We start from the raw sequence: 12,036 nt of genomic DNA on the forward strand, positions 1-12,036 counted from the left end.
CAAACCTCTTCAAATTTCAGAAAAATCGGAAAACTGGTGTAAATTCAGACTCTTAAAGAGAAGAAGAAAAAAAGAAGAATTATTTTACATTGTTTGTTTTATTAACACATCTGTACTGCATGGCATACACTAATTTCTCCAGAGTAATAAAACAATTTACATATTGTCATTGCATCGCTCATATTGATAAACACCGGCGTTTGCCAGAATTTGTGCAGCGCGACATTTTAAAGCTGTTCTGTTGTGGAAGGAATGTACAAGTGGAAGTTTTCATGGTGTATATACAGCAGTAGTTATATGGATCAGAGTGGAAACTGGGAAGATGTCTGAGGCTCGAAAAGCACAGTAAGCACAGAGTTGGAAAGTTAAAGTTGAATAAGTGGATAATTAAAATACTCTACTTCAGATATTTAAATATTTGTACAGTTCACAAAAAAAGAAATCAACAAAGACAAAAAATTCATTATTGCTAAAGTCTTGAGGAAACGGCAACAACTGGAAGAGCCATGGATTTCAGACTGTTTACCAAACGTCTGTTTACATTTGGGTTGTAAATTGTGTTGAGGGACCCACAAGCGCAGCTCTAATGAGAGGCTTTTTCTATTGCCAGACAGACACACAGATCAAACTTGGAGCCCTTAAAAATTTTAGCCACATGATACTGTCTTTTTTACGGCTCCAGACACAACAAACAATGATGGCTGAATTTTCATCCATCCATTCAGGGTTGTGGGGGTCTGCTGGAGCCTATCCCAGCTGTCAAGCATGTTTTTGTACTGTGGGAGGAAGCTGGAGAGAACCCACACAGACACAGCGGGAACATGCAAACTCCACACTGGAAGTCCTCAACCCCCAGACTGGGGTTCGAACCCACGACCTCCATGCTGTGAGGCGGCAGCGCTAACCACTGCACTGCCGTGTCGCCATGGCTGAACTTGAAAGAAGGAAAGAAAAAGCGGGCGTACGTAAATCTCGAACATTGAGCGGCAAGCCCTCCACGCTGCCCTCACCCTCCTCAGTCATCCAGCGACACCAAATGAATATGTACAACACTGGTAGGAAACGTAGGAGCGGCCGATGTCTCAGCTACAGTATCTGCCGTTAAAGTGTTTTGTGCAAAGTTGAAGGAAAGAAGCTGTGGGGTCATAAACTGACGTGGACTGTCTTTGGTTAAGGGGGAGATCAGAATCAACTATCGTTCTGGATAACTGGTTTGCACAAAGAACGGCCTCAATGGTTGCGTCATAGCAACTAGTCTGGAAATAACTGCCACTACACTCAACACTGGACATCAGGACCACAGTAACCAACAACCAAGCCTGGATTTCTCGCTTGCGAACTAAACTCTACACGGCCGAGCAGACGGACGAGAACAATGTTCTCAGATCAGGCACCCAAAAGGAATCACAAATGTAAACGTTTGACAAGACAAGGCAAAAAAAATTAAAAAAAGAAAGTCAGCCCAGCAGCTACGGGCTCAACGTACAGTAGAAATAGCAGGCCCTTTGTTTCTTTACAAAAATATAGTGATTTCATTGTCTTCAACAGTTTTTTTTTCCAGGGGAGTGCAGGTGGAGGGGTGTTTGCAGGGTACCGAGGTATCGGGTGAGGAGGCGTGGCTGGGCGGGTGAGGGGAAAGAGAGGGGGGAGGGGCAGCAGCAGACTCAGTGCTAGCTGCAGCGACGGGCAGCCGTCCTCAGTGGATGTTGAGGTTTCGGAAGTAGTCGAAGGTGGCGCCCAGAGCCCAGCTGGTCTCCACGTTGTTCACCTTCTTGGCCAGCTGTCAGACAGACAGACAGACAGACGGAGGGAGCAAAGTTAAACGTTGCACCTCGCGAGCACACGTCAACGTGAAGGGGAAGGGGTGACACGCCCACCTGCAGCACGGTGCTGTCCTTGAAGCCGAAGCCCTCCTTGAGCAGGCAGGTGATGTAGGTCATGTCCATGCACAGGAAGGGGCTGATGGCGCGGTATTTGGTCATTTTGTTGCACACTGCCGAGACAGAAAGAAAAGGCAACAGGTTTTAGCGGCGTTCACCTGAAGAGTGTCACATGACAAAATATTTTTCTAGATTAAGAGATTAGATTTACATTTTTCCTCCAGAACTCCACCAGTGGAGCACCTTGTACTATTTAAATCACTGAAAAAAAAACCTTTTTTTTTCCAACCCCCTGGCAAAAGGCTCAGTTTTTATCAAGGATGGACTGTCTGAGGAGCTCTTTGAAAGAGCAGAGACTCAGATCATTGTGAGAAAACACTGGCAGGGGGAACAGGGAGGCGTTTAAAAGATGACCTCAGAGTTTTATTCGGGTTTTATTAACAGGAAGGTGTGAGGGAGGACGGCTCAGGGTCGGCAGAGGACGGTGTGTGTGTTGGGTATGTGTTGGGTATGTGTGTGTGTGTGTGTATGTATGTGTGTGTTATGCGAACCCACAGGCGGCGGTGTGTGTGGCTGCTGCCAGGGCCAGACAGACACTCTGGGCTCAGCCTGAGCCCAGAGTTGTACCTCGAGACCATGTGACAACGTTCTCGCAGCACAGACGGCCTCTCACAAACAGCCTTACATAAGAAACCAGGAGTCAAGTCGACCCCGAGTTGCAATAAATCTGCTTCCAAGCAGACGGTGTCACACAGTGAGCCTGACGCATCCGTTAAAAACTGCTTGCATTCGTCTAGATTCAGCCAAATGATCGGTTTCACTTTCTTGTGGCTATAAATTCTCCTTTTGACAGGGTTTGAGACCAGGCTGCGTGGTTGCATGCACTGATATGTGAGCCCAGAAGTTTGGTTTCTGTGTAGGAACACGGACGTCTGCACGGAGGACGAGGAGGGTGTGTAACTCTCACCTTCCTTGGCTCTCTTCTTGAAGTCCCGGACTTCAAGTGAACCACCGCGACTGCCGTCTGCGAGTTGGAGGAAAAAATATAAAAAGAAAAAAAGCAAGGTGTGTCATTTGCATAGCGACTTGGTGCCAGAGGATGATAGTGATCCCGAGAGATAATGGCCACTGGAAGGTGACTCCTGGGCGTGTACGCAGCACTCACCAATCAGGCCCGACTCCACGGCTCGGTCAAAGTAGTAGGAGAAAGCGTAGAAGATGCTGCTGCCCTTCACCTCGTACGGCTGGTGCACTTTTCCCTTGATGACCCTCATCACCTCGTAGTAGCACAGCTTGTACCCTGCGTAGCCTGAGGAGGAGAGACATTCAGTTGAGCTTTGCATGCAAAGTTGTTTTTGTTTTTTTGTTTTTTTGCAGGGGCGAGCACTGAGTTCATGGTGTCTCGGATAAAATCTACGTTCGCGAGGCAATCGTGCAATTGGGTTCACTTTGTGGTCGCCTCAGCCAGGGGTGGAGGGTTCAGGCTCACCGAGACGTGAGGGAAGCCCCAAAGGGACAATTTTCACACAGTCCCGTGTGTTTGGTCGACTCTGTTGTGCTGGCAAAAACCAAACGTTGACGAGAGGGGCAGAACTGCCCCGTTAGGAGCTCTTTTTTCTTTCTTTTTTTCCCCACATAAGCGGTTCAGATCAAGCCACATGATGTGAAAAAAATTTGCGAAAGAAAAAAAGAAAAGCCAAGGAGAAGGCCGGCATCTTTTCTCTACTTGACTGCGGTATGGGAGTAACTGCCTTATTTGTGAGCTTAACTGACAGTTTTCTTTTGGTTTAAATACAAGGTTGGCTGCAGCATAATTGTTGAAGGGGGAGGCCGCGGCGAGCAGATGACAAAACATGCTTTTCTTGCGCCAGCGTTACGGCAGAGGGGGGACTGCTCTCGTGTGACATGCATTGTACTGTAACTCCGCTGGCTTCTGCAGCGGCCAGAGGAATGCGCACATGGCTGCAACCGGTCGACTCGGAAGGGAAGTCAAAACCCCCGAGGTGTCTTTTTTTATTCTCTCCACTTACCGTCTGCAATCCCGCTGACTTTGTAGGTGGTTCCTCCGAATGTCACGTCCTCTCTGAACTTTTTGGGGAGGCAGGAACTTTTGAAGACTTTCCAGTCGAGGCCTGGGCAGGATAAACAAAGACAGAGGAGGAAAAGGGAACGTCACGATCATGCCGGTAAAAGAATTGACGGCGGAGAAAGGTGAGGGAGGGCGATCTAACCATCAGCTCCGAGTGCTCCCAGGGTTGCCAGGCGAGCCGCGTAAAGTCCATTTCCAAGGTAGCTGTGGACCACATAGACATTACGTTTCACATCATAAAATGACAAAACTCTTTTTCCCATGAGAGAATCCCAATGAATGGGCTGAATGAATCATTTGCTCACCTGTGTGTGTAGAGCTGATATGTGTGGTTGAAGAGGTCGAAGGAGGAGATGTAGGTGGCGGGGGCGCTGTCGATGGTTTTCTGTTGGAACATTTTCATCACAGGAAGAACAAATCAGCGCTTTGAGCCATTAAAACATTAACATTAACATTAACATTAACATTAAAAAAAAAAAAAAAGACTCAACTATATTTAGTTTACCAACCTTTGATTTTGGGAGGAAGGTGATCTGTGTTGATCCTCCACCCAAATCCAGGATGCCCACTGTCTTTTTTGTGTTGGAGTACAAGTAGCCTTTAAAAAAAACACACACACACACAGCAAAATGGGTTAAGGACACTTGGCCAAAAGGGGGATTTTAATTGGCAGAGTCATTTTTATTCCCTCCACAGGCTGGTGTCAAAGTGACACATGTTTACGGAAGGAAAACACCTCTTGTTGCTCCTGGCATCGTGTTTAAAATAAACATGATGCTGCCGCAACGAGGTGCATCCCTTATTTCTGCAGCCTGGTTTTTTTTTTTTTTTTTTTTTTTAGGATGGGTGACTCAAGCTCATGACCTCAGGCAGGAGACAAGAGTCTTTCCCCGCCGGGGCTTCTGTGTACACAGCAGCCTCAGATATGAGCCCACTGACCACAAACACCAACGTAGCAAAAAACACAAGCGGTGTTTTACCTGTGAGGAAGTTCACTGTGACCCAGGCCAGGACTCCTAAAAGAAGAAACAAAGAGGGGAGGGGAGGGAAGGGGAGCACATGGATGGAAAAGTCTGCGTGAGTCACGGCTCCGGCAGCGATTACAACCCACACTGGCTGCGTGTCGACATTCGAACGCGTCGCCGAACATGCCCCACTTTGTTCAGAAGGCACTGAAGCCGGCTGGGTGATTTTAGCCGATGTGTAGGATTGCAGACCAGCCGCTGGTAATTAGAATTGTCTCAGATGTGGAGTGATTGCGCTCATAAAGGCAGGATATTGCGCTGCAGATAGCTGGTGATGAAACACAACATCATCTTAATGAGTGATGTAGAGGATCACAATAAGTGGCAGGGCGTGGGCTGCAATTATCTGTCTCAGAGTTTGGTAAAAAAGAAAAAAAAAAAAAAAAAGAAATGAAAAAATTAAGTTATATTGCTGCTGTTTGATGTAAGCCAGTCAAAGCACCTGGTTATATGACTGCTTTTTTCTTTATGGCACAGTAAAAAAAAAAAAAAAAAAAAACTCCTCAAACAATAAAAATAGATTTTAAAGCACTAAAGTAAAGAAAACCAACCTTCGTTTGCTCCGTTCATGATGGAAACGCTGCCGTCTGGCACAAAGAAAGGGGACTCGCGGAACACGTCTTGCACCTGTCCGACACATCAATGAACATTTGGTTGGAATAATCACTTCAAAAGCAACGTGATGCCATACGCGACATGCCTCCATCGCTGGCCATTGTATTACAGGGTCAGTCAGCCAGTTCTGGCAGATGACTCACATCAAATACATCATCACGACTGAAGCGGTTGATAAGACCTTGTGTTTTAACGCAACAAACATGGTTGCTTCCACAAAATCTCACAACAGCTGTTTTTTTCCTCTTCTCGTATCTCAGCAGCCGCCAAACAGGCAGGCGCCCGGCTTCTTCCCCCCCCCCCCCCCCCCCCCCCCCACTTGACACTTGTAAGCAGCGGTTGCCCTGTGGTTTTTCCATCCCGCGCCTTTGCGCCACACTGTCTGAGTGGCAAAAGGAGAAAACCTCCTCCTCACCTCATTCAGAAGAGCTTTGGCTTTGTCTTCGGGCAGTAGGCGCAGACCCGCAGTGGCCTTCAGGACCACCGGGGTCCTGCTCCACTCCTCCTCTGGCACCGTCTTCTTGGCAATCTTCAGCAGCTGTCGGATGGTGTTTCCACCCTGCGGAGAGGGGACGCTTTGGTCAGAAGGTGCCAACCCACAGATGTTCCCGCCGGGTTCTCTAAGGATTTACCAAATAACAAACGATTGACGTGGCAATCACGAATGGTTTCGACAGGTACACGTACCTCCTCGGGGTTGTCTTTGTAAGCCGACAGCCCTGGTTTCACCGCGTGGTACATTTCATTATCCAGAACTGGAAGCTCGACTGGAAACACAAGATGTTGAATACATGATTACCAACATTCACAGGTCACTTTAAGCATTTTTTTCTCTGGCTCCAAACTTGCCTCATAAGTGGCCTTAAGTGGCATAATTGCACATCTCTGAGTAAAGATCATAGTTTTCATTCCAGCAGCAGCACTTTGTCTGCCTCCTCATTTAAGATACAAGTGTTCAGCATGCTTGAGTCAGAAACTAAAAGGCAGCCCCGTTGGGAAGCTGCGCGTCAGCGCGTGTTCGCCCTCACCACGCGGTGGATGACCCGACAGCGAGCGCGCGCACGCACGCTCTGGCAGAGAGGTCCTGTCGCCGCACTCACCGGGATCTTTCTGAATGAACTTGTAGATGTGGATGCGGCTGCCGGTGCTCCCCGCGTCGAACATGATCCCGTAGAATACGCGGTTGGCGGCGGGCGAGGAGGCGGCGGGCACGTGCTGGTAAACCTCTGGGAGGGCGTCGGGCGCCGGGTGCAGGACCTCGGGCACCGGGTGGAGAGCGTCCGGCACGGGGTGGATGACCTCGGGCGCCGGGTGGAGCACCTCGGGGACGACGGGGTAGGTCGGCGCGTCCGGCTGCGAGACCTCCGGCAGGAGGTTCTCCGCGTTGGCAGAGTGCTCCCGGTAGCGGTAGATGTGCGGGATGTAGCGGTGGTGCCGGTAGTAGGTCGCCTCCGCCGGGAGGAGGATGCCGGCCAGGAGGCACACGGGCAGAAGGAGCAGCGCGCTCGGCTTGGCCATCGCTGAGAGAGGCGCGGGTGCAAGAGAGCGCCGGAGGGTGATGGTGCTGGAGGAGGCAGGAGGTGTGGTGATGCAGAGCAGAGAGCAGAGCAGTGCGGATGCGATGCACACTCGGGACTGTCCGGTCATCTGTTTACACTATATAAAGACGTAAGGGCTTGGCACGGAGCCACACCGGGAGCAGCTATCCACCAATCCTGTGGCGGTCCATCCCAGATCCATCCAGAGGCGCCCTCCACCTCTTCCTCCACCTCTTCCTCCACCTCCACCTCCACCTCCTCCTTCTTCCCCTGGAGATATCTGCCTCCCAACATTTCCAGCATTTTATCCCCCCCAACCCTTTCCTCTCTCTGGAGTGGAGAGATTATTTTTGGTCATGTTCTTCCCCTCCTCATCTTTACGGGTTATCCTGAGCCCAAAGAAATTCCTGGAGGAAAGAAGAAAGCGCTTTATGAAGAAGTCAAAATGAGTAGCTCACACTAAAATAACCCCCAAAGAGAAAGTGTCTTAAAATACGTTTTTATGGCTCATTTAACACACTTAGAAACTTGCCTTGGGAACTCTTTCACCCTGCAACTCCGTCCTCTGACTTGTGCTGAAACTTGGCCGCTGGCTTAATGGCAGTGATGGTTTTTCTGCCCATAAGGAAGACGCATAAAAGGCTATGACAGTATAAAAGGGCAGCGCTTGCAATGTGATCATTTTTCACATGTTTCGCACTTGTTTCACTAACATAGCCGCGTCTTCGATCGTGGTTCTGGTGGCATTTTGTAATCCACGTGACCATTCTGGAGTTTCACAGATCCCATCCAGTTCACACATATGCAGTAAAAACAACACCAGAAAAACACAACATGCCTCCGTGCAGCTTGTGCGGCGTCATCCAGATGTTGGTAAGATGCAGCACTTCAGTTTGAATCGTCACGTTAACATGTTGCTGTTATCGCACACCTGCGACAGTTTGCTGTTAATTGATTTATCTAGTGTAACCTATGCACAGCATCTTGTTGGAGCATGTAAACGGAGGCAGCTGTGTCACGTTCTCGCTGATCTGAAAATAGCGCAGCAAGGAGGCTGCAGTGTATATTTTGGCCAAAAACATGGTGTTAATCTTGTGGTTTTGACTCAACTTGAACTGCCACATCTTCCGGACGCTTGGATGACACCGAATGAGTATTATGGAGGCTTGTGATATTGTCACCTTCCTAAGATAATCGCCTTTTTTTTTTTTTTTTTTTATGTTTTTGTTTGTTTGTACTTTTCCAAAATAATCATCTCATGAGAATTTGATTTTGTTTTCTAAATTGTTGTGAGGAACTTTCACAGGGCGTCAATATGTATTTGATGTGTTTGTTGGCTTTTATGTTGGAGTCTTTGGCTTTTACACGTTCACTGGATGTGGAACTCCAGAATTACTCTGTAGATTATACTTATGTCAATTTCAGCGGTGCCTACGCTGACAAAAGTGTGAGTAGCATATGGGTAATATCTCAATTTTGAGGGAATTATCCCTTTGAATGCGGGAAAAAAAAAATAAACACTCAAACTCACGCTTCCAGCTGAGAGTGTATCACGAAGGAATTGTTCGAACACGAACCCAATACCTCCGTGTAATTATCCGATCACTAGCACTCTATTAAATCCGCTGCAGCCCTTGGAGCGAGCTTTTAAAATAATGCAAATGTTTGCCAAGCGTTCCCGCTTGCATAAAACAGTAAAAAGAAAAAAAATGCTGGTAAGCATCTCACTCATTCGTGTGTCAACCACAGGCTTTCGAGGGAGAAAAAATATCAGAGCCGCAAAGCACGTTTCAGAACGCACGAGTAGCACGAGCAGCAAGAGCAGCTGCTTTCTTTTGGTGGGTGTTTGGCACGGCTTCATCGGCCGTGCTGCAATGCCTCGTTCCCCTGCACGCTCAAGCCACGCTCGGAGCCGAGCGGCTGCAGCGCAGGGTCGCCAGGCATCCAGGATAAAAACCACAGCAGGGGTGCAACACAAGAAGCGTCGGCGGGAGGCAGCAGCAGATCAGAGACCTCACATGAACTGAGATTTGTACAGAGTTGTGGTATTTTCCACCTACTTTGTATCAACAAGAGGATGGCAGAGATCAAAAACAGGCAAGTCCAGACACTGGGAGTCTGGCTATTGAGACATCCAGTGGAACTGACCCCGCACCAACCCCGACACTGAGCTGTCAGCCTGCCAGGCCAGGAGGGTAAGGGGAGGGCAGAGGTCCCACACATGGACACGAGCGAGTACGGGAAGTCCAGCGAGAGGACAATGAGGGGAAGGCGGAGCTTGGCACCAGCCATCACCCATCAGGCCATTCCGCTCCCAGGACACTGGAGAGTGCAAAGCACCGTTCCAACGCTGTAATTTGGACTAAAAATATTGGACATTCTTTCCTCCGTCATTTTTTTTTCTTCTAAATACTGTGGCTACTTATTTCGATCCTGTGGCTGACCAGAACGGGAGTTCGCCCCTATCAAAGTGTGCATGTACAGGCTCTCTATTTGACTTGTGTCCATTCATGTCATGGTTGGTTGTTAACAGTGTGATAATTTCACCCATAAACCCGTGAGGTTTAAAAAGAGGGCCCATTAGAAAGGTTGCAAAATCTCATGTTTTGTCTTAATCCCTTTTCAGCCCTTTATCCTGCACTGCAATTTCACCAGTTAGTTGTTTTTAAGCTCCATTGAGTTTATAAAACTTTATCCCTCATTGTATTGATGTTTTATCTCTCTATCGTCATAATATTAGGGATCATAGTTCCTTAAGTCTTAAGCAGAAGTTTTTGGGTCTTGTTTTCCAGTGCCATCATTTTCAATGGAAAAATCAAGTTTCAGTGTAACATTAACACATTTATTTCAAATATAAATCTGGTAATGAGCCCATAGTTGACATTTTGAAAGTTGGGCCTCATTCAAAAAGCAATGCCAATGTTCTTTCTGTCTTTTATATTCAAGGTGGATCAATCAGTTCAGCCAGGTAGCTGCAACTTAAAGTGTGTTGAGCGATGCCGGTGTACAAGCGTCACCACCGAGTGGCAACCATTAATTTGTTGCTATGTTTAGGTCAACTATTTCCAAAGCTACCTGGGAGTAAAGCAAATGGAGGAGCTAAAGGAGGCCATGTAGAAATGATTAATCTGTCAATTCTGCAACATCATATGTAACCTCTTCAGCAACACCAGTGTTTCTGTTCACTTCCACCATTAATTATTTGTCCTCTTCTGTGTCACGTTCTGCTTTTTTCACAACTAAAAGGAAGCTGATTGGTCACTGTATAAAGTGCTTTGGATTGGACCTTGTTACGATGGACATTTGAGAACTGCAATGTCAGTCGTCCAGCTTCATTAATCTTGCTTTCCATCCCAACAAGAATCCACATTTAACTCCTGTGTGTGAACACACCAAACAGGAGGGCAGGGCGGGTGGGAATGGCACTCATTAAACTGGGATTTAGCCTTTGTCTGGAGTCTATTTTATGTTTTGAAATCAGTGTTTTATATTTATCTCAGCACCAACATTCAGAGTCTGACACATCCTGTGGTTAATGTGGCAATTCATTTGGATAATGTGCACTCTTTGGACAGCTGCCTTTTCCCTCAGGACATAACAGCATGTTTTTGTTTTAAACACACCTAGATTCATGTTATCATTACAATGTGATGCAATCGGAAAAACACCTCCTGGCGCATCATCAAAACCATTTAGATTCAAAAATAAACGGAATATTATACACTGGATATTTTTTGTGTGCAAAATCATTACCTTAGCTTTCAAGTCATAACGTAATTTTAGCGCACACAGCTCCTGCAGAAAGTGGGTGTCAAGTGCACCTCAAACGCATGACGCAGCACATGACAAACACAGTGTTTGGAACAAGAGGCGGATTTAATGCAAGTTTTAGTATTTTGTTTCAAGTTAACTGAAAACTGTAAAACATGAGATGCTAACCCAGCTTTGTAATCTGCATCATGCAATATATCATTAATATGCTGCAATGCTGCCCTCAGGAATGCCATGTTTGTGGGTGTCCTGCCTCGAAAAGTCAATTGAAGAGACCCAAACCTTGTCATTACAATTCCAATGATAATGACAGCTTAGAAAAGCTCAGGGTTATTTCAGTTTTCTCTCCTCACTGTCATAGCAATTACCTTTAAATTTAGTCTTCAAACTGTGTTCATGATGCCAGAGCAGAGAAAGACTATACGATTTTACAGTAGCTACACCCTGCTGTTGCGATATCTAGCTTTTATTGTTTGACTAGTGATCTCCGCTGGACGTGCTGGTGCAGAAAACTAAACAGGATAATGGAAAGGGTTTAGCGGTTTTAGTCCCTGAATTATAACTTGCTCTAGCTTTGCATTGTTTCTTTTGGATTAACCTCTACCGTGTTGTGAGCCAACTGCTTGTGCATTGATCCAAGTGGTTTTACCATAACGACAGCAATTTGGTAAAAGAAGTGGGAACAGGGGCGAGCGATAAATATCTCATTTTAGCCAAACAAGTACAACAACGGTGACAAGGCCGACGCATCTCACGCAAGTGTGAGGAGATCACACGATGCGATTTGATACAACCCGACACGAGAAGGATGTAATTACAAGACAAGTGAAGGATACAGTCATTCTCTGTTAGTCAACAGACCATAAGGCAATACAGATATCTGCATCCTGTCATATTTTGCTTGAGATTTGGATTGATTGTTTGCGTAATCGTAATCATTATACAATAACCACTTCTATGATGTACTTTATATCTGATAAAAAAGACCAGTGAAGCAGATATTTGCACCAGGAAAGATCTATCTATCTATCTATATATCTATAATGCTAGCTAGCTAGCTATAAATCTAGCTATAAATCTAGCTGGCTTTGTATGACTCTCCATATTGGTTTACCGGG

At 46.7% G+C, this 12,036-nt stretch overlaps 1 protein-coding gene across 2 annotated transcripts; it reads right to left on the reverse strand.

Moving 5' to 3' along the window:
• Nucleotides 1–81: 81 nt before the first annotated feature.
• entpd5a (ectonucleoside triphosphate diphosphohydrolase 5a) lies at nt 82–11,758 on the reverse strand. 2 transcript variants are annotated; one of them, XM_076018176.1, is made up of 14 exons: nt 7,861–11,758; nt 6,710–7,762; nt 6,297–6,376; nt 6,025–6,168; nt 5,546–5,621; nt 4,950–4,985; nt 4,479–4,567; nt 4,275–4,354; nt 4,112–4,173; nt 3,911–4,012; nt 3,046–3,189; nt 2,848–2,904; nt 1,878–1,993; nt 82–1,780 (listed from the first exon to the last, which is right to left on the reverse strand). In XM_076018176.1, exons 2-14 carry the CDS (start codon nt 7,254–7,256, stop codon nt 1,697–1,699), a joined length of 1,617 nt encoding a protein of 538 aa, XP_075874291.1. In that variant the 5' UTR covers nt 7,257–7,762; nt 7,861–11,758; the 3' UTR covers nt 82–1,696. The 2 variants fall into 2 exon arrangements, with proteins under 2 accessions (XP_075874291.1, XP_075874290.1); XM_076018175.1 differs by having other exon boundaries at nt 6,710–11,758.
• Between the last annotated feature and the right edge of the window lie 278 nt (nt 11,759–12,036).

The sequence above is a fragment of the Nelusetta ayraudi genome, unplaced genomic scaffold, assembly GCF_046127955.1.
Source record: "Nelusetta ayraudi isolate G7.1 ecotype Tasmania unplaced genomic scaffold, CSIRO-AGI_Nayr_v1 ptg000007l, whole genome shotgun sequence".
NCBI classification, from domain to species: Eukaryota; Metazoa; Chordata; class Actinopteri; order Tetraodontiformes; family Monacanthidae; genus Nelusetta; species Nelusetta ayraudi.

Bases quoted from the DNA above. Each gene is read 5' to 3' on its own strand.
- entpd5a (XM_076018176.1), bottom strand. From the start codon at position 7,256: ATGACCGGACAGTCCCGAGTGTGCATCGCATCCGCACTGCTCTGCTCT. The intron at 6,377-6,709 runs GTGAGTGCGGCG...TTGTGTTTCCAG, and splicing joins GTTCATTCAGAAAGATCCCG to TCGAGCTTCCAGTTCTGGAT. The intron at 4,013-4,111 runs GTTAGATCGCCC...TATCCTGCCCAG, and splicing joins GGGAGCACTCGGAGCTGATG to GCCTCGACTGGAAAGTCTTC.